General features: G+C 48.8%; 1 protein-coding gene across 1 annotated transcript; it reads right to left on the bottom strand.

Annotated features, from left to right (window-relative positions):
- Window positions 1–4,675: 4,675 nt before the first annotated feature.
- Window positions 4,676–24,296, bottom strand: CDCP2 (CUB domain containing protein 2). Its single transcript, XM_077136381.1, has 6 exons — window positions 24,156–24,296; window positions 17,965–18,312; window positions 14,893–15,228; window positions 11,925–12,278; window positions 8,789–8,967; window positions 4,676–5,493 (listed from the first exon to the last, which is right to left on the bottom strand). Exons 1-6 carry the CDS (start codon window positions 24,232–24,234, stop codon window positions 5,167–5,169), a joined length of 1,623 nt encoding a protein of 540 aa, XP_076992496.1. The 5' UTR covers window positions 24,235–24,296; the 3' UTR covers window positions 4,676–5,166.
- Window positions 24,297–25,424: the final 1,128 nt, after the last annotated feature.

The following is a 25,424-nucleotide window of genomic DNA, read 5'->3' as shown; positions in this document are numbered from 1 at the left end:
TATGGCCCCATTGCCATGAAGTGCCTGGGTTTGAATCATGCCTCTCCCTTTTCTTAGAGGAGATAAAAATGGTTACTATTTAGAGGCTTAAATGAGAAAATAAATGCAAAAAAAAAAATCTTGAAAAATGGCTGGTATAGCATACATGTCAATAAATGCTCCTATTTTATTCCCAATTTACAGAAGAGGAAACTGAGGCTTGGGAGAGGTTATTTAATCTGTCCAAGCTTCCGTGGACTCGAGACAGAAACCCCACTCACAAGTCCTGACACCATCTGTGCCCCTTTCCTCTCTGGATCCTTGAGTCTCCACCTGGGTCCTGGCTTACAGTGGGTGCTGGGTAAGGCTTCTTGAAGGAGGCCCAGAGAATTGGTGGATTGACAGGTTAAGGGTGCTCAGCCAGGAGGTGGCAGAAATACACCTGAACAAGGGCTCTACTCACTGGGCCAAACTGACTTACTCCCAAAGAGTGTGGTGCCAACAGGTCAACAGCCTTTCCGCATGGTAGGCTTTGTCCCAGGAGAAGAAATCAGTGACAGAAAAGAGATTCCCTTGTCCCTTTTGGTCCAGTGGTTGCCTCATTCTGAAACCAAGGACAGAGAGGACAGCTTCTACTATTACTCTGAGAGAAGCAGTTGATGCGGTCCAAGTGCCTTAAATAATAACCTCCCAGCCTGCCTGTCCAACTTCACCCCAACACAGCTCCCAACCCCCATACCAGACCTTTTCCTGCCTTCTGGATGTCACATGCTCTTTCAGACTCTTGGCATTAGCACACGCTGTTCCCTATTCCAGATGCCATTCCCCCTCCGCTGCCTGATGAGTGCCCTGGTAGAATAAGTCTTCCCTTTGTGCTTCTCTAATACTTAGGCAAGTTGAGTCATTAATTTTAACTCTTTCTTATTCCAAAACATCTTACAGAGGGAAGTACTTTGTTTATTTCTGGGCTAGTTTCCATTTGCCCCTCCAAATCCACTTACACTCTTTTCCATCTTGTTCTGTGCCCCTGAGAAGGTGGCCTGTATTGACTGCATCCATTGCTTGGGGTTGGGTCAGGTTCAACCACTGAAGAGCACCAGCAGGAGACTGACAGGCAGGAGGAGAGTGAAGTCGGGCTCCCTGCCCCGTGGGATCCCCTGGCTGGCTGTGTCCCTCCAGGGAAGCTCACATCTCTCAAGGCAGCGTTTTCCTTCTTCACTCTTTGGGCCTGAGGGTGGTAAGGATGCCCCACTGCTACTAGCCCCAGGCTCCCCTCCCGTCCCCTGTGGTTTCTCTACTTCCTACATCACACCTTGGTAAATTGTCCCTTTTTTGAACTCTCTTCAAACTCCGTTTCATGGGCTGTCTGCTGGTGCCTGCCGACCCCGACTGATGCTATTTCTTTGAACACTGTCTACCTTAGAGTTGGTTTCATATGTGTCTCTCTCCTTTCCCGTAGACGGTGAGCCCCTGGAGGGCAGGGACCAAGTCCGAACTAGTCTGCCTCTCAGCGTAGAGCATGGACACAGAGAAGGCGCATGGGAAGCGCCGAAGTGGGTGGTGTTCATCCATTCATTCACTTGTTCACGTGCTCATTCAACCACAGGAACTCGCCGAATGCCTACCATGCACCCGGCTCTGAGGTGACCGATATGAAGATGACCTCCATAGAGCTGGCATTGTAGTGAGGAGAACCAAGCAACAGACAGGGAAATGTAATGTCATTTCAGATGGTGATATGGTCTATGAAGGAAATAAAGGCAGGCAAAGGGGTTCAAAGCAATGGGGCCGGCAGGGGGAACTGCTATTTTAGATAAGGGGTCAGGGGCCATTTGAGCAGAGACAGAACAATAAAAAGGAACCAGGCCAGGTGAGGCTGTGGTGAAAGGGCATGGCACACAGAGGAACAAGAAATATGAAGACCAGGTAGGTCTTTGGCCTATTTGAAGAACAGGGGATCCTGGGGGAGCTTGGCCAGACCAAGTAAAAGGGAGACTCATTGGAGATGGACTTGCTTTCTTGTAGAGCCCCTCCCAACTTGGAGATGTGAGAGCTCCTCCGGAAGCCCTTACTGGGCCAGGGCCCACCAACCAACCACTTTTTGAATTTGTCCAGGTGGAGGCCCCATGTGAGGCTTCTCCCTATGTTCTCTCACTTAATCCTCCCAATGACCTTGCAAGGACGGTGTTTCTACCCTCATTCCACAGATGAGGAAATAGGCTCAGAGAGGTTAAGCAACATGCCTAAGGTCACACAGAGTCAGGGAAAGAACAGGCCTGAAACTCAAAGGGTGTTTTCCCAGGGCCAACATATCTGTTTGCCAAGAACTCCTTTATCAGTGATGGTAGACCTACGGGGATAGGCTGGCAGCAGGCCCTAAAGCTCCCGGCCTGGGGCAGCCCCATCCCAAGTCACACCGCCAATGAGGAGGGAGCTGGGATTCAAGCCAGGCTCTTTCCCCAGGCCCCACTCTCCGGAAAGGGAAAATTGGTAGATGAGCAGGCGAGCTGCACCATGCCTGCCGTGCCCTGACACTCTTCTAGGGCCAGGGTGTGTTGGCTAATGGATATCATTTCGGCCCTTTCATTTCTAAATAGACACTGTGCTGTCATAAAGACTGTCATTTCCCACGGCTCAGGCAGGATAATCAACGTGCTGGCTGCCCAGAGGGTTGGGAAGGGCGGTATCTGGGCACGTTGTGAAGACAAAACCCTCCTCCTGCACTCTGCCATTCTAGTTTTTTCCCATCCAGGCCCAGCCCTCAGGTTCGAGGACACTGACCCGAGATCCTTTTAGGCCTCAGCTCGGTGCACAATCCCCCCAGCTCAGAGAAGAGTTGTCTCTCTCGGCTTAGCTTCAACATTTCATAGCCTTGCGATCTTGAACGAGATACTTTCCTGCCCTGTGCCTCAGTTTTCTCATCTGTAAAATGGAGATAATTATGCCAACTTCTCAGGTTGGCTTAAGTGAGATGACACATTTTAGACAGCTGTCACATAGGCCATGTTCATGAGGTGGTAGCTATGATAGGGATGATACTGGAGGTGATAATATCACTCACCACATTTTGTAGGTGGAGAAATGGGCTGGAGAAAGGAGTGGGCTGTCCCCAAGGTTACACGGCAAGTCAGTGGCAATGCTGGGCTTAGAACTGTTACATAAACTCATGGGTCAGTGGTAGGTACTGACTTTTCTTGAGTCTTTCCTGTGAGTTGGACCCTGTTACATATTATCTCATTTAATTCCACAACCAAACAAGAGAGTAGATGTTATTATCCCTACTTTGCAGGTAAGAAGGCTGAGCTTAAGAGAAAGAGGTGACTTGCCTCTTAACTTACATGGTCTGGCTGCAGAGCCAGAGCTCCTGCCCTCTGTGCAATGGTCCTTGAAGATCAGCTTCCAAGAGTAGAGATTAAGGGACCCAGCTTTCCCACTGCATTTATATCACGTGTGCACACACGCAATCACGCACACCCAGCTTTGAGACTTAGGCTTGCACAGGCTGAGCTATTATCTTCTGTACCCTGCTCACAGCTCTTCCCCGGGGGCCCCCCCTGCTGCATCCCAAGGCCCAGCCCATGGATCCTGGAGGCAGAATCCTAGAGGGCCCCCAGAACATCTAGTGTGTGTCTAGTCCTCCTCAGACAGGGAAACTGAGAACAGGAAGTTGTGAAGTGTTCACAAAGCAGGCCAGGAAAGTTAGCCTGGCTCAGTGACTGGGGGAGTCTGGGAGAAAGACATAGAGCGAGTGGAAGGGGCTTCTGTCCCAAATCACCCAGGGTAGCAGACAAGACTCTCTCCTGCTGACGAATCTATCCTAACTGACGTCCATAATTCATTACATTGCTACATCCTCACACAAGAGAAGAACGCTGAGCCCATTTTGCCAGTGGAGAAATTAAGACTCAGAAAATCCAAGTGACTTGCCCAGGCTCAGACAATCGATGCGAATAAGAGCCAGGACTTGAACACTGTTTTTTTTTTCTCTCTCTCTCTCTCTTTTCCCATTTCTTTGTTGACTCTTTTTCTCACCAGTTTTCTCTGCAAGTTACCAACTCATCTGCCTTTCAAGCTCCCCCATCCTGCTCCACCAGACCAGAAGCACCCTGAGGGCCAGAATTTTGCCTGCCTTGTCTACGGCTGTGCGCCCGGAGCCTGGCACAACACCAGGCACAAAGCTGGGAGCCAGTGAATAATTGTTGAGTTGCTGGTTGAATTGCAATTGGGCTACAGTTTTTATTGATCGATACCAGTGGTCAGCATGGTCAATTTGGAGATTTCTGTTATTACAGAAGGGCTCTTTTGAGTGAGCCTCAAATATACATGTAAGCAGGGGGAGTGGTGTACTATAAACAGTATTTCTGTTTAACTTTTTATTTTTCATTAACAAAATTGCTCTGCTTCTTGGTATGTGGAGTTCCAGGAAGGGGGTGGACCAGCTGGCATAAGGATCCCCGAGGTCTTATGGGGAAGAGTTGGGATTCCCAACCCCTATTCTCGGTGATGTGAACTTGAAAGAAGTGGTGGGGAGTGGGTGCTTAGAAGTGCTCTGAGCAGACTGAGGTAGCTGCGAGGGAAGTCCAGTGCAGGAGGGTACACAAGGGCTCCAAAGAGAACTCATCTGGAGGACAAAGATGAGCGGGTGATCTGGGCTCAACACCAGGGGCAAGAGACACATGGAACTTCAATCAGCTTTGCAGTCAAAGAGCACAAGAGATTTGAGGGGTAAACTCCAACATGAAAGGGAGACGCCAGCTCTCAGCTTCCAGCCTCAGCGCAAGTCGGAGAATGAGTCAGTTTGATTCACTCTCTGCCATCAGTGGCCATATCTCTCCAAATTGACAAGTATAGCATATGGCAGAGTTCTTTTTTTTTTACAGCATAATATCCTTAAAATTGATAATAATAATAATAACAACAGCAATTGCCAAAGTATGCATGGCATGCGACGGTTTACAAAACTCTTATCCCTTCACGTTCTTCTCTGAGCCTTACGCCAGCCCTGCGAGGTAGGCAGAGCAAAGTCATGTGGAAACTGAGGCATAGAGAGGGGCAGTGGACTTTTCCAAGGTTACCGACAAGCCAGCAAGATCCCGTCCTGCCCCGGAGGTGGGATCCCCAGGCTGGGCTGCCGGGTGCCAGGTCCCCTCCCAGGGCTGCCAGGTGCCAGGTCCCCTCCCCCTCTGTTCACAGCAGCATCAGAACCACAATAGCAACGACCATGAGGACTCCAGCCAGGATGCAGAGGCCCAGGAAGATGACGTCACTGGTGTCCTGGGTCACCGCAGCCACCGGGCCCTCCAGGGCCTCTGCCTCGGCCCCGGCTGGTGCTTCCTGAAGGTGCTCGGCAGTGGCAGCATAGGGCCCAAGCCAGTCGGAGCCAGACAACAGGTGGACAGAAGCCTCCTTTCGCCGAGGTTCACAGCGGACCTCGTATTCCTGGACATCCTCCCGCCCGCCAGTCGAGAAATCGATGTACAGCACACTGACGATCACTGAAGTGTTGTTTCTTCTCTGTGGGATCGTGGGGACATTTGCTCACACCTGGAGGAGGCTGGGCTAATCCTGTTCCCCTAGACAGGTGTTTCCCAAAGGGGCAGAGCCCCGGGAGCCTTGGTTATAGCCCCAGCTTGGGCAATGACTCCTTTCCCACCCAGAGCCTCAGTGTCCCCATTGATAAAAGGGGATTATGAGGGTGGGTTGGCTAGAAGGGCAATTTTCGTTTTGATGGACCAAAAACTTCGCTCTGGTTTCAAGGAGACAGGGTCTGTGAAAGATAGTAACAGCTAACAATTTGGGGGACATTTGCCAGGTTCTTAAAGTGCGTTATCTCATTTCTTCTCACAAGGACGCTTTCTAACAGCTTCATCTTACAGATAAGGAAACTGAGGCCCAGAGGTTAAATCCCTTGTCTGAGATCACGCAGTGTGTGTGTGCCGGCTTTAAAGGATTGGTGCACCCTAGAAAAGCCATGTTTTGGTCCTAGTCAATCTTGTGGGAACAACAGTTTCTTCTGATCCCTACTCAGTACTACAGGTTGGAAGCTTGATGGGGTTATTTCCAAGGAGATGTGACTTAATCAACTGTGAGTGTTAAACTTGATCAGATGGAGATGTGTCTCCACCCATTCTACGGGGGTGTCGATTGGTTTGCTGGAATCCTATAAAAGAGGAGATATTTTGGAGAGAGTGCCTTTTCTGAGAACGAGGAGACAGCCGCAGAACATGACGGAACAACAGGAGAACAACAGAGCAGAGTCAAAACAAAGCACAGAGCCCACGCTGCCAGACACCTTTGGAGATGAAGAAGGAAAACCCCTCCCGAGGAGCTTCCTGAAACAAGAAGCCTGGAGAGAAAGCTAGCAGGCGTCACCATGTTCGCCATGCGCCTTCCCAGTTGAGAGGGAAAGCTTGAACTTCATCGGCCTTCTTGAACCAAGGTATCTTTCCCTGGATGCCTTAGATTGAACATTTCTATAGACTTGCTTTAATTTGGACATTTCCATGGCCTAAAAACCGTAAACTTGCAACTTATTAAATTCCCCTTGATAAAAGCCGTTCTGGTTCTGATTTATTGTATGCCAGCAGCTAGCAAACGAGAACACTGTGCAAATGGCAAAGACCATATTCTCACTCAGATCTGCCTGCCTCTGAACTGTGCACTTAGCCATCGTTCCTCTTGTAGGCCCAGCTTGTAGAACCAAAGGGCCTTTTCAGAGCACCTAGTCTGATCCCTCTTCCTTAGCAAATTGGCAGGTGTGACTACTGAGAACCCAGCAAAAGCACTCAGTTGCCCAAGGCTCAGTCCAGAAGCCAGGTTTCCTGCCCTCCCAGCTAGAAGTTCTGTTCCCTGGCAATGTGACCTTCCTTCTGGAATCATTTCTCCCAATTACGTTTGTAGTAGGTGCCCTTGGTGTTGAACCTCTGGCCACTCCAGGGGCACCCCTCTAAGGTTGGGAAGAGTGACTGGGGAGCTAGATGGGGAAGGGGGCTGGCACACACAGGTGCCCTCCCCATGCCTGGATGAACGAGGTAGGTGTCAAGTCTCCCTGAGATTATGGGGTGTCTGGGCCAGGGTCTGAGATATCTATTTGGTGTGGTCAGGAGTTGGGGAGGCTGCAGTGATGCATGGCTACTTTCCCCTCCCACCCCAAATCCGTAGTAGCCTTTACACTCTTCAGACTCCCCAAACTGGCCCTGGCCCAGGGAGTGGCACTCCTGAGAAGAGGCTTCTAAAAAGTGAAGCCTCTTAAACTAGGAGCCAGCGTCTGAGTAAGAGGAAGCTCTCGTCCCTGGAGACAGGGGACCCCTTTGGGGAAGGGTGATAAGGGGAGCCGCAAACCAGGAGAGCACTGGCTGGGTGACCTTGAGGAACTGCTCCAACTCTAAGCTTCCAAAAGGCTCAGGTTCCTTATTCCCCAAAAGTGCCTCCTGCATTCGTGCCCTCAGCCAGCCTGCCTCCCGACCACCCCGCTCTCTGAGGAGAGCTTGTCTCCTGGATTTTTGTGATACAGAAGCAGGACACTGGGCAAAGAAAGACAAGACTTGAGAGTGGAAGGGGACTTAGCGAAAAGAGCAAAGTTAATCTACAAAATAAAGATGGGGCCAGGGTGGCGTTTCAGGGGCTTTTGATGAAACTTAGGGAGGAAAGAAAAGGCCATACAAAATGTGGTGTTGATGACTGTGAAATCAAGTCTCTCACATACTTAAAGAGTTGCATCTAAGTGTTCATTGCTTTTGGCTATATGAGCTCTACAGAGACTGGTCCTCATGGATCTAGGACTTTTAAGGGTTATACAAAGAATCTGTGAGTCTAAGGTTCTCAGATTTTATATTTCCACGATATTGATTTCAAGATTCTACAATTCTGTGGTTCTGAGTTTGGCGGGGGTTCTGTGACCTGGCAGTATGTAGGCGTCCTTGGTTCTAAGATTTCATGATTCTCTGCTCTGGGATTGCCTGTTCTCCATCATTCTATGACTCTATGGAATGTGGTTCTGTCCCAGAGAAAATCCCTGCGGTACTTAGGGCATGCAGTGGGGGTGAGGGCAGAATATCTTGACGGCCAAGATTGACCTCAAAGTCTCTTTGCAGGTAAGAAGGACAGTGGCTGCCAGGAGGCTGGGGAGGGCAGAGTGGCTAACACTGGAGATAGTGAGGAGGGTTGCTGAGAGCACATGATTTCTGCCAGGCTAGTCCAGCACATCCTCCAGATGCCAAAGCTGGAGTCTCTCTGATGGGAGGGCGCTGTCTTTCTCTCCCCATCCCACCACCTCCTATCTGACCTTGTCCCTAACAGTATAAATATCCAGTTGCTTGAGATACTGCTCAGGGTCTCTCTGTCAGCCCCAAGCCTGGCTGGGTTCAAGGCCTCCAAAATACAAGATGTGTAACCCTTGCTGCTTTGTGAGGGAGGTGGGTCCTATTACTTGCGAGGCCCCATTGCCGTGGGAGGGGTGGGCAGGAGGCTCAGGCAGCTCTGCATATTAAAGCAATGAGAGCAGCCAGTGCCAGGGGAGCTCCAGGAAGAAGGTGGGACCTCTGGTGGGGGCCCAGCCTGCAGAGGTTTCTGGAGGAGCGGCCAGTGGAGGTTTTTAGGTGTTGCTGGGACGTGCAGCAGGACCCCACCCCGCCTCTGTCTCCCCTGTCTCAATTCTCCATCTCAAACCTGGACAAGTTCGCTGCAATAACGCCTGGAAGGGCTGGGTGCAGCGTCCAGGTGGGTGCTATCTCCAGAGAGGCTGACTCCTCAGCCATGGCAGGTGCCCTTCAGCGGGGGCCAAAGCCCTCCCCCCACCCCCACCCCTTACCTGAGACTCAGTGCCGCAGGTGTCAAAGCGAGCCTGGATCCTGAAGTGGCCGCCGACTTCCTGGGCGGCGCAGCTCCGGCTGCCCAGGTAGACCTGTGTCCGCTCCAGCGGGGCCAGCGCCTGTGCCGATATCAGGACCTGGAAGTCGGTGCGGGAGCAGCTCACGTTCACGGGAACCACTGGGGATGATCGATGGAATGAATGAATGAAAATTCTTAATCATAATAACAGCTACTGTTTGCTGATCGCTCTACCATGTGCCAGGCAATTCATTCAACCATTCATTCATTCAATCATTTAACAAATATTTATTGATCCCCTTTTATGTGCAGGCACTATTCTCTGCACCACAGATAAAACAAAGCAAAACAAAAGAGCCCCAAATTCCTGCCTTCATGGAGGTTGTTACATTCTAGTTGGGAGAGGGGGAAAGAAATACGGAAAATTCATATAAGCGCCAGAAGTGCCCTGGAGGAAAATCAAGCAAAGAAGAAAGGCAGAGGGGGCAAAATTGGGGGAGGGGGGATTGTTTTTAGAAGGGTGGTGAGGGTCAGTCTCACTGTCCCTCCCCACAATGACCTCAGGAGGCAGTCAGAGCTAAACCCATTTTACAGTTCTGGCAACTGAAGCACTGAGACAGCTAAGGTTGAGAGGTAAGGTTGTTTGCAGTGGCTGAGTTGGGATCTTAAAGTTTGGGTCCATAAAATTCCAAAGTTCTTTGTCTCTCCACCCTCTTTAGCTGCCCCTGCCCCCACTCCCAGCCAGGACTGTGTGACCGTAACTCTTGGGTGTCTGGGCTTGAACGACCAAGTGGGTATGTGTGCTTATGGGTGGGGATGGGTCCTGGGGCAGTGGGGAGGGGAAGGGAAAAGGAAGAGGGAGGGGGCCGACTGGCGACAGGGAAAAGGAAAGAGAGCTGGGAGGCAGAGGCCTGGAACTCTCAACTTCTCCCGGGGAAATGCCTCTCACATATTTCAGTCTCTGCCGTCTGGGCAGTTAGGGATTTATGAGCCCACCGTCTCCCGCGATGATTGTGGCAGCGCTGAACTGCATGTCACCCCTGATTGATGCCATGCCACTCTCCCGGCAGGGAGACCGCCTGCAGTCCAGACCCCATCTGGAGTTTCGCCCAGCGTGAGTGCCCCTGTCTGACCCGGGGCTCCCGAGGGATCTGGGGCGAAAGGTGGCAGTGGCGGGAGCAGTGGAAGGTGGGGGTGGGGACTCCTGCACTGAAGCCCAGGGGACAGGAGGCAGGATTTAGAGCTGCCCAGACCCACAGTCTCTGCAGGCTCAGAGAGGGAAGGGGGCTCGTCCAAAACCACACAGAGCCGGGAGAGGATCCAGGTCTGAAAAACAGACTCTCAGAGCCTACAAGGGAATTTAAAAATCATTCAGCCAGTGCCCTCCTTTTACAGGTGGAAAAACTGAGAGCCAGAGGGAGGAAAAGCGGTCTGCCAGCTAGCTGGTGGCAGAGCCTGCTGGAGCCTTGCTCTCCAAGGCTCTCATCCGGTGTCTTGTCCATGAGGAAGAATCAGAAGGGGGAAGTGGGAGGGGGGTGCTCTGACTCAGGGACCCTGGGGTCCTCCAGCTCTCCTCCCCCAGTTTACAGGTGGAGAAGGCCGAGGCCCAGAGAGAGGTCACCTTTCTGGCACTAACTTGCTGCAGCTCTGATCTTCCCATTGCTGGACTGGGACTCTCCTAGCATGTGGGGTGTGGAAAGAAGAGAGACCTTTTGAATGCTGGGCCTGAGGTACAAGGAATGAAATCCACCTCGGCAAGGGCATCCTCAGCCCGGACACTGCACTGTAACCTCGTGTTTCATCCTTTACTCTTTCTTCTTCTTTTGCATGGGCAGGCACCAGGAATCAAACCTGGGTCTCCGGCATGGCAGGCGAGAACTCTGCCTGCTGAGCCATCGTGGCCCACCCCATCCTTTACTCTTCACAGCCGCCTCTCTAGGTGCATTTATCAGCCCCTTGTACAGATGAGCCCATGTGGATGGTCCCAGTCATTAATGGGGGACGCTTGGAAGTGAGCTCAGTTGGATCTCCTTCCCACAGACCCCACTCAGTGTCACAGAAGGAGAAGGCAGAAAGTGCATCTGTGGCCTGACTGTGCGACTGACTGCTGTGTGACCACAGCAGGGTCCTTTCTCCCTGCTACCTCTCTGTTTCTGGTCCTGCATGATGAGGAGCTTTGGCCTGGCCAGGCAGAGAACAAGATGTGTCTAGAGAAAAGGCATTTCTGGGGCCCACAGTCCAGAGAAGGAGGGCTAGTGGGGCGGGAAGGGAGGTGGGAGGAGGAGGTGGTGGAGGTTGTCAGCTGGCAGACCCATCCAATGGTATGGAGGCTGAAAAAGTTGAATGCCAGCTCCCCCAGTCTCTTTTGCACCTAGGCACGGCCATCTGACCGAGTTCAAGCCCATAAGACCTAAGAAGTCTTGTGAGGGCTTCTGGAATCACTTTTGCTTTCCTGATAAAGAGACATCTGTGGCTGGCACTTCCCCTCCCCTTCCAGTCTTGAACATGGACATGATGTCTGAAATTGTGGCAGCCATCTTGCAACCAAGAGGAGAAAGTCAAGAGATACCAGGTGGGCCAGAGGAGCCCCTGAACCAAGAAAGCAGCTGCCTAGCTCCAAACCACCTTTTGTGTGAGGAAAAACAAACTCCACGTGTTCACGCCACCGTCAGTCAGAATTTCTGTTGCTGTAGCCCAGACCACTTTAATTGATTCAAGCAGGGCTGGGAGACATCTCCATAGTAATCCGGATTGTTTATCATAAATAATATTACCATATTTTGCATATAATTCCTGAATACAGAGGTTCAACTACAGAACAGGGAAGACCAGAGGCCTGTTGGAGGAAGGATCCAGAGAGGGGAGGAATTAGAGATCATGGAGTTGGGAACTGGAAAAGGAGAGTCTTGCAATAATGGAAGTAAGCAAGGGTCGCATTGGGAGTCTCACACTGGGGGTCCCCCAACTGGGAGTTGGCCGTGGTGTGGCCACCCAAGAAGGGACTGGAGGAGGCTGTTCCTGGGGATCGGAACAAATAGACGGGATGTCTGCAAAAACCTGGGACCCTGCCTGGCCTCCCCCCGACCGGGGAACCTACACCCCCAAACCCCGCTGACCTCCAATGTAGGCCACAGAGAAGCCCCTGCGTGTGGTGCTGCGGTCCGTGTGCAGCAGGAGCAGCAGCTGGTTGCGGCTCGAGGTGACGGGGGGTGGCAGGTGGTGGCCGCACCAGCTCCCCAGCAGGGGTGCCTCCTCGCTGGCCCCATCAAAGGCCGCAAGGTGGTCGAAGTCACAGGCCCCGGTCAGGCTGTTGGGCTCCTCTAGTTCCAGGTCCAGGAAGAATACCTTGATCCGATAGCCAGGAGACAGGCGGATGGTCCAGTGGCACCGGATGTTGTTGGGGTAGGAGCTGGGGTACTGTGGGCTAGAGAAGTTGCCCCGCACAACCGTGTACACCTCCTGGCATTCTCCTGGGCAAGGGAGGGTGGGGTGGATGAGCAATGGTGAGGAGGGTGGAACAGAAAAACATGTTCTTAATACTAATCCATTCCTGTGGATGGGAACCCATTGTAAGTAGGACCTCAGGTGAGGCATGGCCCAGGATGGGTCTTATTCCTACTAATAAAAGAATTAAATGCAGACAGAGAAAGAGAAAGCAACAGGAAGCAAAAAGCTGAAACGGAACCCAGAACAGAAGGAAGAGACCAGGAGATGCTGCCAGGTGCCTTGCTAGGTGGCAGAGGAGATAAGGATTGCCAGCAGCCCATCTTTGGAAAAAAATCATTGCATCGATGGTGCCTTGATTTGAACATTTTCATGGCATCAAAATTGTAAGCTAATAAATTCCCATTGTTTAAGCCAAACTATTTCATGGTATTTATTTGGAGCAGCCTAGGAAACTGAAACACTCACCTTCTGCAACTATAGCTTCAGCAGCAAGCACTAAAGCCACCCTGGCCGGCAAACCAGACAACTGATCCCAATACATGCTGTAAACTAAAGTTAGCTGAAAGTTAAGGATTTTCACTCCAATTGCTAATCCCCTTCAGGAGTGCTAGGAATTCGATAGTAATATCTAATACCTGTCCTCAGAGTCTAGTCCAAACTCCCTGGCTTGACAGACAAGGTGGCTCGTGACCCAGCCTTGCTCCTTTTCTCACTGCCCTTTATTCACTCCTTATATCTCAGCCTCACCAAACATTTTGTTCTACAAACAAATCAAACTTGCTTTGTCCTCCGTAACTTTGCCTATGTTATTCCCTATCTAAAACACCGTTCCCTTCTTTCTGTCCCTAGCTAACTCCTTCAAGGCAAATTCTCTCCTCCTCCAGGAAGTCATCCATGATTCTTCCTATACATAGGAGAGATCACAATGAGTCATCATCATCTGTTCCCTTATCCCTCTCCCCTACTAGATGCAATTCCTCAAAGATCTGTTCATTTTCACAAACATGAATTAAAGATCTACTATGTACCAGGTATAAAGATGAGCCAGAAGGAACACACAGTCAGGCCAGGAGATCAACATGCAAACCACCCACAGAAGTGATAAGGATTAGATCAGAGTTATGAGTTGAGGGAAGGCATTAATTCTGTCTGAGTCAAGCAGGGGTGTCTTCACCGAGGAGGTGACATGCTTTTAACTTGGCATTGACCAGTAGGGAAGGATGTGTAAAACATTCTAGGCAGAAATGTGACTGTATGATTGTGAAAACCTTGTGTCTGATGCTCCTTTTATCTACGGTATGGACAGATGAGTAAAACGTATGGATTAAAAATAAATAAATAATAGGGGGAACAAATGTTAAAATAAATTGCGTAGCTCGAAATACTAGTGATCAATGAAAGGTAGCAGTAAGGGAAAAAATAGGGGGGAACACAGGTTAAAATATATTGGGTGGATGGAAATGCTGGTGGTCAATGAGAGGGAGGGGTAAGAGGTAGGGTATGTCTGAGTTTTTTCTTTCTTCTTTTTATTTCCTTTTCTGGAGCAATGCAAACGTTCTAAGAAATGATCACGTTGATGGATATACAACCATGTGATGATATTGTGAGACTTTGGTTGTACACCAAGTATGGAACATTCATATGTTAAGAATGTTGGTGTTTGCAACAAGCAAACTCACCACCCTCCCCCTGTCTACGTGGGACATGACTCCCAGGGCTGTGGACCTTCCTGGCAACGTGGAACAGAAATCCTGGAATGAGCTGGGACTCAGCATCAAGGGATTGAGGAAAACCCTAGAATAAGCTGAGACTCAGCATCAGGAGATTGAGAAAATCTTCTCAACCAAAAGGGGGAAGAGTGAAATGAGACGAAATAAAGTGCCAGTGGCTGAGAGATTCCAAACAGAGTCGAGAGGTTATCCTGGAGGTTATTCTTATGCATTAAGTAGATATCACCTTGTTAGTGAAGATGTAATGGAGAGGCTGGAGGGAACTGCCTGTAAATGTAGAGCTGTGTTCCAGTAGCCATGTGTCTTGAAGATGATTGTATAATGATATAGCTTTCACAGTGTGACTGTGTGATTGTGAAAACCTTGTGTCTGACACTCCTTTTATCTACCTTATCAACAGACGAGTAGAACATATGGAATAAAGATGAATAATAGGAGGAACAAATGTTAAAATAAATGTGGAGTGAAATGATGGTGATCGGTGAGGGGAAGGGGTGGGGGTATGATATGTATGAATTTTTTTCTGTTTTTATTTCTTTTTCTGAATACATGCAAACGTTCCAAGAAATGATCATGCTGATGAATATGCAACTATGTGATGATATTGTGAATTACTGAATATATATGTAGAACGGAATGATCAAAAGTTATGAATGTTTGCGCTTGTTTGGTGTTTTTACGGTATTTAAAAAAAATTTAAAAAAAAGAATGTTGGTGTTTGTACGTTGTTTTGTTTTGGCAATAAAATTATTTAAAAAAAAAAAAAAGAATATTCTAGGCAGAGAAAGTGTTGAAAGCACATGACCCAGGGACAGGAAAGTGTGACCCCTGCAAGCACCAAGGGAGCCCAGCACGCCCACAGGCTCCCGGGGGGTGGGGGGTTGGGGGGAGCTGCAGCCCCTCCTACCTGAGAAGTAGTAGGCCTTGAAGCCCCGGCCTCCGATGTTGAAGTCGGACTTGAAGACCACCTGCAGCTCGTGGCCCAAGGACACGAGGGTAGGGGGCCTGGCGCTGCCGCAGTAGTGGTGCCCGCGGGCAGGGCCAGCACCCCCCAGCACGGCCACGTAGTCATAGGTGCAGCCCTCGTTGGCCTCCACCTGGAAGTCCACGAACACCAGCTTGACCGTGGCGAGGCCGGCCGCCCGGACCACCCAGTGGCACTCCACATCGTTGGGGTAGTTGTCGGGGTACTGGGGGCTGCTGAGGACCCCCGACAGGCCCGTCAGGACGCCGCCGCACGCGTCTGCAAGGGAGCCCATTCAGGTTGACCTTTCTCCCTCCACGGATACCCCTTGGCTCCCCTTGGGACCCACCCCCACCCTCCCCCCAGCTCCTGGCCCAGGTATCTCACAGGGAGCCTGGGGAGCCTCGTTACCATTCACGGAGGCCCAGCGCTCAGCACCCCCCACACACCTTCCTTAGCCTTTACAACAACTCTTCGAGAAAGGGACCATTGTTTTCCCCTATTTTGTTGATGCCACTGGGAGGGCACCGGGATGCCAGCTGTGAGTGGGTGACTGCCCGGAAATAGCATAAAACGCACGCCTCCATTCTGTCACCCTGGGAGCGAAGGAGCTGGGGTGTTTATACAACTGTTCTCCAGGTCCAGGTAGGGGACTGCTGGGGGGAGGTAGGGGTGACCTGCGGAGAGTCACAAAAAGGCCCTTGTCAAGCAAAGGGATGAGGAGGTCAGCAGGAAGACATTGTAGGCGGCAAGGTCCAAGGGACCTGGGCAGGGCTCTGACCCATAATATGGTAGACAATGTTTTCCAACATTGAAATATTGAAAACCCAAGTTAATACTGATGGCGTTCAATGGGTTGGATTTTTACAGATAGGATGTGCCTATCTTATCGTTACATTAAAAAATAATTTGCAGTACAGCAAAAGAATGAAATTTGCACCAGATGCCTGCAGATGCCCAAGGGCTGCTGTGGAGCCTCCAAACACCGTTTGAAAGGGAGTTAGCCTTGGAAGGGACCTCACAGGCCACCTAAACCTGTGCTCTCATTTTGCAAACAATGAATCTGAGACCCAGAAAGGGAATGCACCTTCCCAAGACCACACAGCTGGGAGGTAACAGAGACAGTGGGATTTAAACCCAGGAAGACCAACTGTAGCTGTGCACTGAGCCCCGGGACCCTCACCTTCCCTTCTGCCAGGCCAGTGGGCACAGGGGCTCAGGTGTCTGAGTTGGTTGTGACATCAAACCCCCCAACAGAAGCGGACGCTGAGGCTTAGAGAAAGGATCTGAGTAAAGGTGGATTTAGAGCTTGAAGATCCACATCTTCCCAATACTGCTTTTTATTAACTGTGTGGTACTTGGGCAAGTAACCCAGCCTCTCTGAGCCTCGTCTGAATATTAGAAATCCTAAGACCTGCCCCACCTGCCCACAGGGCTCAGACACACACAGTCTGAGAAGATGCTGGTATAAGCTCTGAGGATCCCGGTGTGGCCAACACAGCCAAGAGGTGAGTGAGGATGGATGTCCTAACTTGCTCGAGGTCATCAGCAGGGAGGGGTCACATCCAGATGCATTTCCTGGGGCTCCAGAATTACACCCTACAACACGGCTGTGTGGATGGAGCTCAGGCTGGGTGACTGAGGGCTCGGCTACTTGTCCCTGTGCTGCTGCCTCCCAGCTGTGTGGTCTTGGGAAGGTGCATTCCCTTTCTGGGTCTCAGATTCATTGTTCGCAAAATGAGAGCACAGGTTTAGGTGGCCTGTGAGATCCCTTCCAAGGCTAACTCCCTTTCAAACGGTGTTTGGGGGCTCCACAGCAGCCCTTGGCAATCTGCAGTCATCCAATGCAAATTTCATTCTTTTGCTGTATTGCAAACTATTTTTTAAAGTAACGATAAGACAGGCACATCCTATCTGTAAAAATCTAACCCATTGAAGGCCATCAATATTAACTTGGGTTTTCAATGATTTACTTATAAAAAATGTTAAATATATGCACTTACAAAATAAACTCATCATTGAAATCCTGCTCATATCTCTTATAAGTTAGGAAGCTACATAAAGTTCTATTTGATATAAGTGAACTCCTGCCTTTTTTTTTCAAGTTAGAAAATACTGTCTATGATATTATGACTTTGAGATCCTAATATTCTAAAGTCGTTAGGATCTAAAATTCCAAAACCATGATTAGATCAGTTTATGAGTCTCGTGTTTTAGAATTCTACTGTTCTATGCCTCTCAGTACAGCAGGGACCAGGTCCATCTCCGTCCCCACTTCTCCCCCACCAGGTGCTGTTGGAGGACTTTGGGGCCTCTGCAGTTGTCCATTTTCTGGCATTGCCCAAGTAAGGCCTATGGTTTTGGCTTAGGGAAAAGGAGGAGGCTGGCCCAGAAGCCTCAGGACAAGGAAGCATGAGTCCAGGAGAAAACAAAAAGGGCAAGTCCTCTGTTCCCCAGCCTAGATAGAGAAGCAGATTTCAAGCCTGGACAAGGGAAAGGGAGGTTAGGGGTGTACAATAGAAGAGGCGAGTTCAGAAAACCATGGAAGGGAGACGGCCACAAGCCCCACAGAAACCCAAATGCACACTCCACTTATGTGGACTCAAGGCAGAGGTGAGGGTGGGGGGTGCAAAATGGGGCGAATTCTCATGCCAAGAAGTAGTCGGATGTTATGGAAGGCATTAGGCATGGAAGGACCTGCGGTGCCCCTTCTGTGGCCTGAAATCGCAACTTGGGATAAGAAGGACAAAGTTAGGGGGGCATGAGGGACCTCATTTCTGAGCTCAGCAACCCCTCTGGGGTACTCATAAGATAATGGAGCAAGACATAGGGCATGCTGCCATGCAGGTCCGAGCCCATAACTGCCAAGGTGAGCTTATGAGCATCGAGGAGGTTCTCTTTGCCCCATAAGCTACGAGAGCCGAGTCATTCAGGCCACATGCTAAGATCTCATCTAAGATGCGCTCCCACCTCCACCCGAGAGCCACCCTCTCTGCCACCGAGCGCCCCCTTGACCTTTCTGGTAGCCTGCGGAAAAGCCCCAGCTGGCCACGTGCTTGTCAGAGTGGAAGACGACAGACATGACGTGCCAGGCAGAGGAGAACGGAGGCGGGGGCACCCGGCCGCAGAACCTCCCCAGCAGGTTGCCCTGGTCTCCTGCAGCCCCATTGTAGATCTCCAGGAAGTCAAAGCCGCACGTGTCGTGGTACTCCAGGTCAAAGGCATGGAAGGTGAGCAGCACCGAGGAGCCCTCGGCCACCACAATCAGCCAGCTGCACTCCGTGTCGTAGGGGTAGAGCCTGGGGAAGTTGGGGCTGGAGAAGTTTCCGGAAGGTGCTGAGAGCACACCCCCACATTTGACACCTGGGGCAAAAGGGAGAGATGGCTCGGAGTCAGTGCTGGGGTCTTGTGTAAGGGCACCGAGGACGCTGGGCCCAGGTGCAAGCTGGGTCTTTGGGACGAAATGAGGGAGCATGGAGCCATGGCCTTAAATCAATTCGTTTGTTCATTGTCCATTCATTCATTCACTTATTCTTCACACACTTAATGAAGCATTCTTTCATTCACTCAACAAAATTTTCTTGAGTACTAGGTATTGTTCTAGGTGCCGGGGATATGGTAGGAACAAAATGAACAAAAACCCCAGCTCTCACGGGGCTTATATTTAGTCGGGAAGGCAGACAATGAACACTATAAGTACAATATAGTTTATGAAACAGTGGTCGGTACTATGGAGAATAACAAAGCAGGGAAAGGGAATAGAAGTCTCAAGGGTAGGTCTATATTTTTAGTTAAAACATCTACTATATGCCAAGCCTTGGATATACCGGTAAAGAAAATGATTATCATTATTATCATCTCCCCAGTGAAAACATGCCAAGCCTATTACAATATAAAAAGTACATTCTTCCATGTACTTATTTGCTTAAATTTAAAAAATGAAAGCAACGGAGGTAAACTAATAAAATTGATTCTAAGTAGATATCAAATTGGAGGCATATCCACATGGAGAAAAATGACTTCAAATGACCTTGAAATACAGTATTTGAATGTAATATCCCGAGTAAGATACATCCTAAGGACAAAATGAACCATAAAGAAATCTTAAACTACATCTAGTAGACTTATTATCAATAAAAAATTAAATATTGTTATTTTACGAGTAATAGGTGTAGAATAAAGCAAATAAGTATGTTAATGTCAATAGAAAAAACCAAGATGTTCAGTGTATAAAAAAAGAGATAAGAATATACAATTAAAAATTTAAGTAAAACTCTTGTGATCCTTAATTTGAATTGAAAACATCAGTATGAACTTAAGATTTATTTTTATTTCGTTTAAAAAAATGAATTTATTAGCTCTGTTCACTAAAAAGACCTAGATGCAAACATATTCCAGTAGCATTTTGTACCTCCTATCATTTCCAACTACAAGGAGCCAGAACTCCTTGGAGAAAGCCAATATCATGTCTTGGAGAGGAAATATGCAAGATACGTTTGGGACACCTTATGCTAGAAAGCAAAGAAGCTATCAGGACCACTGGAGTGGTGTCAAAAGACGCAGGAACCCACTTGAAGGGGCTCCTGCTGGCTAAAGATGGTACAACCTGAGCAAGAAAAACGTTTAATGGGGCAGTGCAACCGTGGCTCAGCGGCAGAATTCTCGCCTGCCATGTCAGAGATCCGGGTTTGATTCCCGGCGCTTGCCCAGGCAAAAAAATAAAAAATAAAAAAAAGTAATGATTACAATGGATTGAACACGTCAAATATATAAAAATTTGTCAATTCATAATAAAATTCAAGAAATATTTAAAAGAAATTCATTGATTATTCTTAGAGGTTATTAAACCTCTCTTTTTTTTTTTTGAAAATTGACACACAGAAAGGGAAAGGCAAAGAAATAAACACCTACTTTATCTTTCCTGTATGGATTGGATTTCAGAATAACAAAGAGTTAAGAGGGAAAATAATTTTGCAGTCCTTAATGAAATAATGAATCTAGGCAACATCACCAATGTCTCCTATAATAATTGGGTAAAAAAGGTGATAAAAGAAAAAAACAGTTGAGAGGTAAAACTAGGAGATTAGGTATAAAGGTATTCCCTGTGTGCTGGTTTGAATTTGTGGACCCCTGAGAAGCCATGTCCTTTAATCCTCATTCAATATTTCTGGGTGAGAGCTTTTTTATTGTTTCCATGGAGATGTGACCCACCCAATTATGGGTGGTAACTTTGGATTGGATGGGTTCCATGGAGATGTATCTCCACCCATTCAAGGTGGGGTTGCTTACTGGAACCCTTTAAGAGGGAACCATTTTGGAAAAAGCTTTAGAGCCTGTGCAGCCAGACACCTTTGGAGATGAAGAAGGAAAATGCCTCTGGGGGAGCTTCATAAAATGAGAAGCCTGGAGAGAAAGCTAGCAACCATCACCATGTTTGCCATGTGCCTTTCCAATTGAGAGAGAAACCCTGAATGTCATCAGCCTTCTTGAACCAAGGTATCTTTCCTTGGATGCCTTAGATGGGACTTTTCTGTAGCCTTGCTTTAGTTGGGACATTTTCATGGCCTTAGAACTGCAGACTTGCAACTTAATACATTCCCCCTTTTAAAAGCCATTCTGTTTCTGGTATATCGCATTCCGGCAGCTAGCAAACTATAACACCCTGTAAACATCTTTCAACTTTGCTGAATGCTTGAAAATTGTTATAGCAAAAAATTTATATGACAAAAATGGATCGTGGGGAAACCAGACAATAAATGCTTTCTGATGTAATGACACACACCACCTACAAAATATTCATTAAAAAAAAATCTGAGGTGCACGGGTGGTTCAGTGGTAGAATGCTCACCTTCCATGTGGGGCACCTGGCTTCATTCCCTGGACCATGCACAAAAAAAGAAACAAAAATAACCTAAATCTAATGAAGTCTCTGGATCTAGCTGCAAGTTTAGTGAGAATATGGAAGATAAAGGAACATTTTAAATCACACCACAAGGATACATTCAGCCAAGAACAGGATGTAGGAAATTGCAAAAGATAAATATCCTAAGTGCTTCAACAATAAATAAGGGGGGAGAAAGGAGGCAGAACTGTTATATTAAAAGAGAGTCTGGATACGGGTTTTGGACTCTTCCATTCCCATGTTGTGTGAGACATCTTTATACATCCCATATTTACAGATAGAGAGAGAGAGTCAGGAGTCAAATATCAACCATATGCAATGTATGGACATTGTGTGGATTACAAACAACCATAAAAAGACAATTTTGCAATAATTGGGGAAAATTAAACATGAAGTGAGTATTAGATGAAGTTAAGGAATTACTATACCATTATAATTATATTGAGGTTACATATAAATATATATTTTTACTTCTTCTTCTGTTAGAGATACATCCTGAAGAATTTATGGGTGAAATAATATGACATCTGAAATGGGCTTTAAATTTCTCCAGACCCTCCTGAAATATGTATGGGGATAGGACAGAGGAAACAAGAAAGATAAGATGTTGATAATTGTTGAAGATGGTTGATGAAGACAAAGGATTCATGATACTATTTTTTCTACTTTGTGTATCTTGAAAATTTTCATAATTAAAACCTAAAAAGATAAAAAGTGCATTGGTCACCTTCTCAGTGAGGCTTTCCCCAACCCGCCCCCCATTACAATCAAAATCCTCTCCCACCGCTATATTCCTCTTCACCTTTTCTGCTATATTTTTCTCCATAGCACTCATCACTATTGAACGCACTGTTTATTTTATGTATTTATTTGCTTATTGACAAACTCTCTCCACCAAGTTGTAAGCTCCATGAAGGCAGAGATTTTTGTCTGTTTTGTTCCCTGCTGTAGCCCAGTACCTAAAACAGTACTGGGCACAAAGTAGAAGTTCTGCATATATCTGATGAATGAATGAATATGTGAATGATCTTATGTCATCTTCTATTTTATACCCATTTTACAGATGAGAAAATTGAGGCCCAGAAAATGAAATGACTTGCTGTGGCTCACATGGGTTGTTATGGTCTGCCCAACACGTCTTCCTCCACCTGTTGTAATAACCCCCCTCTTAGGACACTGCTCCTTTCCCTCTTGTGGTAACTTCCCCTCTTCTTCCCCTGCCCCAAGGCTGGATACATGACCCTACGTGGGCTGGCACCCACCAACCACCACCGTCACCACCATTGTGACTGCCTAGGCCAGGGTTTTCCAGAGTGCCTGAATGAGAGCACTTTCCTCCCTGGTCTCCAGACAGAGAGTGGGAGCCCTGGGCAAACCCCTGCTCAGAGCTCATGGAGAAAGGCTATGGGCAGACAGTGAGAACCGTGTGAAAAGTGGAAATGATCCTGAAACCGTGATGTCCTTTTGCAGGGACCCCTGAGCCCACTTCAACTACACTTCTGCCTCCTGGGTTATAAGGGCCGATGTGTTCCTCTTTTTGCTTAAACTTGTCTAGGTGGGGTTTCTGTCACTGGCAATCGAAAGGATCCTGATGAATGCACTTGACCACAGTCCCTGCAAAGAAGACAGATTGGCCAAGGGTGTGCCCTATGCCTGGTTTGTGCTGATTTCATAACGGGCCCCTGTCCTGGGGAGCTCACGGGTGGGGGCAGGGGAAAGTTGGGCAAATGAGACAAAGCTACACCGTGCAATTGTGCCATGACTGAGGCCACATCAGGAGCTCTAGGGTTCAGAGACAGGGGGGCCAATCTTGCTGGGGCCAGTGGTCTTGGACGAGGGACAATCTTCACAAAGGAACTGACACGAGTTTGAGTAGGAAGAATGAGGTTTTCTTAGTTGGAGAAAAATTGCTGGGAGGGAGTAGGACAGCATGCAAAGGAAGGAAATGGGAGGAGCAAAGACTCGGAAGCACCATCACTTAGCCTCCCAGGGCCTCAGTAAAGCATCTGTGAAATGAGGATCTCCATGCCTCCCTTGCCGGGCTGCTGTGAACACTGATGGGATAAAGGCTGTGAAAGGACTGAATGGATGCTCACCCCTCTTCATATTATCAGCTCCCTGCCTGGCCCCTGGAGCAGGATGAGGCAGAAACAGTGTCTGATTCATGCCTGATGGCTGGAAACTAGAGGTGGCACTCTGCCCAGGGCCTGTCCTTGTCCTTGCCTGGCCTTTCCACAGACCTGGCCCTCAGACCTGGAACTGCTCCAGCGTACAGGACAGGAAAAGACCATGAGAACATCGGAGCTGACTCCCGGAGGCCCCGGGCTGCCCAGGCACCACCATGCCTGGAGGCATTGTCCTCTAGGACCGAGCCAGGCTAGAAAATAGGAGCAGTAGCTCCTCCCAATCCCCAGGTACTCAACCCCAGCCCATTTCTGCCACTGACTGGATGATGGCATGTTTCCATCCCTGGAAATAAGCTCTACTTGAACCTTCTGGAAAATGAGGCACTGATGGCTGTTTACTGAGCAGGGTGAAATGATAGCACCCTGCCTTCATGGGAAGACAGACAAGCAAACAATTAGGGCAGCCCAAAAAAACCTGTGACCAAAATGCAGGTAGAGGGATGTGGGAGGCCCAAGGAAGTAGCATTCGAGGCTAATAGAGAGATTGTGGAAAGCTTCACGGAGGAGGTGATATTTGACCTGAGCCAGATATTCTCAGGTAGAAAAAGAGGATAAGGAGCCTTCCAGGCAGAGGGGACGGGAGGTGGGAGAGAGCCTTGAGGATGAAGCATCTGCAGGAAAGGAAATGATTCCCCTGCCAGAGCACAAGTTGCCCAAGGGATGCAGGAAACTGAGGCCCAGTGCTCAGAGGGCATTGAATGCCATAATAAGGAGCTTTAATTTCACCTGGCTGTTAGAGGTTTGTACAGCAGGTCCTTCCAGCTATAACCTTTAATATTTCTCTGAGACATTTCCTTAGCCCTTGGTAACCATACATCCTCGGAGAGGTTATTTAATCTCTTGGACTTTCGGTTTCTTTATCTGTAAAATGGCCCACCTTGAAATTGTTGTGAAGATTAAATGCAATCTGTATATAAAACCCCAGCACACAGTAAGTACTCAATAATTGTTGTCTTCCCTCATTTCAGAAATGAACCCTCCTTAATTCAGCCAGACCCTCCCTTAAAAGGGCTTCTTGCTTTCCCACTCCTCCCATAGAAAGTTCCCGAGCCTCAGGCTGCTGCTCGCCCACCCACACCTGCTCTTCCCAGCTCCTGCCTGGGCTCAGGGGCTCCTACCTTTCATGGCTTTGACCCTGGGCCCTGGGCCCAGCAGAGTCACTGCCAGCAGCCAACAGGACGCCACTTCCACCAGCATCTCCTCACCAGGGACCCCCACAGGTCTGCAGGGCTCAGGGGCGGCAGGGGACCCAGCGGTCCCAGGATCTGAGGGTCTGGAGGAAGGGAAAGAGAGGTGAAGCTGAAAGGTCCTCCAAACTAATGGTGGTGTGAATAATTCATTGGCTCCTCGAATTAGTAAGCCGATCCCCAGTTGCTTCCTTCATTCCACCCAGAGGTGACGGATCTAGTGTCATCAAGTTTACACGTTCTGAGATCTGTACTGGCCACACCGGTATCAGGAAGGGAGGCAATTGGGCTGGGAAGGAAATGGCATGGTGGAGAAAGGATAGTTATGGGGCCGCAGGCTAGGGTTCAATCCCAATTCAGCCTCAAACTTGTTCTGGTGACTTTGAGCAAGTCATCTAACCCCTCCGGGTCTCCGTCTTCTCATCTGTCCAATAAGATCATTCCGCCCTGCTTACACGGCTGTGGTGAAAATGAGATGTGTGCTAAAGCACACGGTAGACACTCGCTGTAGTCTATTCCCAACCCTCACTCCATGGGGAGGCCAAAAAGAGCTGCTAATTAGTGGGACCAGGAGCACAAGCACCTTTTAGACATGAGAACTGTCTTAGAGGAAGAGGGAAGGAGGTCGTGGTGGATAACTGATGAGGTATGGAAGAACGCAGCACGAATAACACTTACAAAATCATATTTTGCAAATCCTAATGCAATAGCGGACCTAGGCCATAGTGTAACTTTTGGTCAGAAATATTAGATGCTCACTGCTTGATTGATCCACAAGCCCTGTTTGAACATCAGCAGGTACCAGACCCTATACTAGGAGCTGGGGCTGCAGAAACGCCCTTGAGGACTTTGTGTCCAATACGAAATGGGCCCTTTTCATTTCCTCTGGGTGTCTTCCAGTTGGGGTTAAGTTCAGCCCAGCACTTGCTTCCTCAACTTCTTCTCTGGGCAGAGCCCATGGTTGGCACAGGGGTGACCACGGTACACCTGGCACAGCCCTGCCTTCCAAGTGAGGAGCCTGGACTCTGGCTTCTGAGAGACCAAACCTGAATCTGGGTTCATCCACTGCTTGGTTGTGTGAACTTGGAGACATAACCCACCCTCTCTGAGACCCAGCTCCCTTGGCTGTATGAGGAATAATAGTAATAGCCTGCATTTTGCTGTGAGAATGAAAAGAGATAATGAATGGGAAGTCTTTGC

Source organism: Tamandua tetradactyla, chromosome 2 (genome assembly GCF_023851605.1).
Source record: "Tamandua tetradactyla isolate mTamTet1 chromosome 2, mTamTet1.pri, whole genome shotgun sequence".
NCBI lineage: Eukaryota > Metazoa > Chordata > Mammalia > Pilosa > Myrmecophagidae > Tamandua > Tamandua tetradactyla.
Note: the sequence above shows the minus strand (reverse complement) of the source record. Positions and strands in the feature narration are given on the sequence as shown.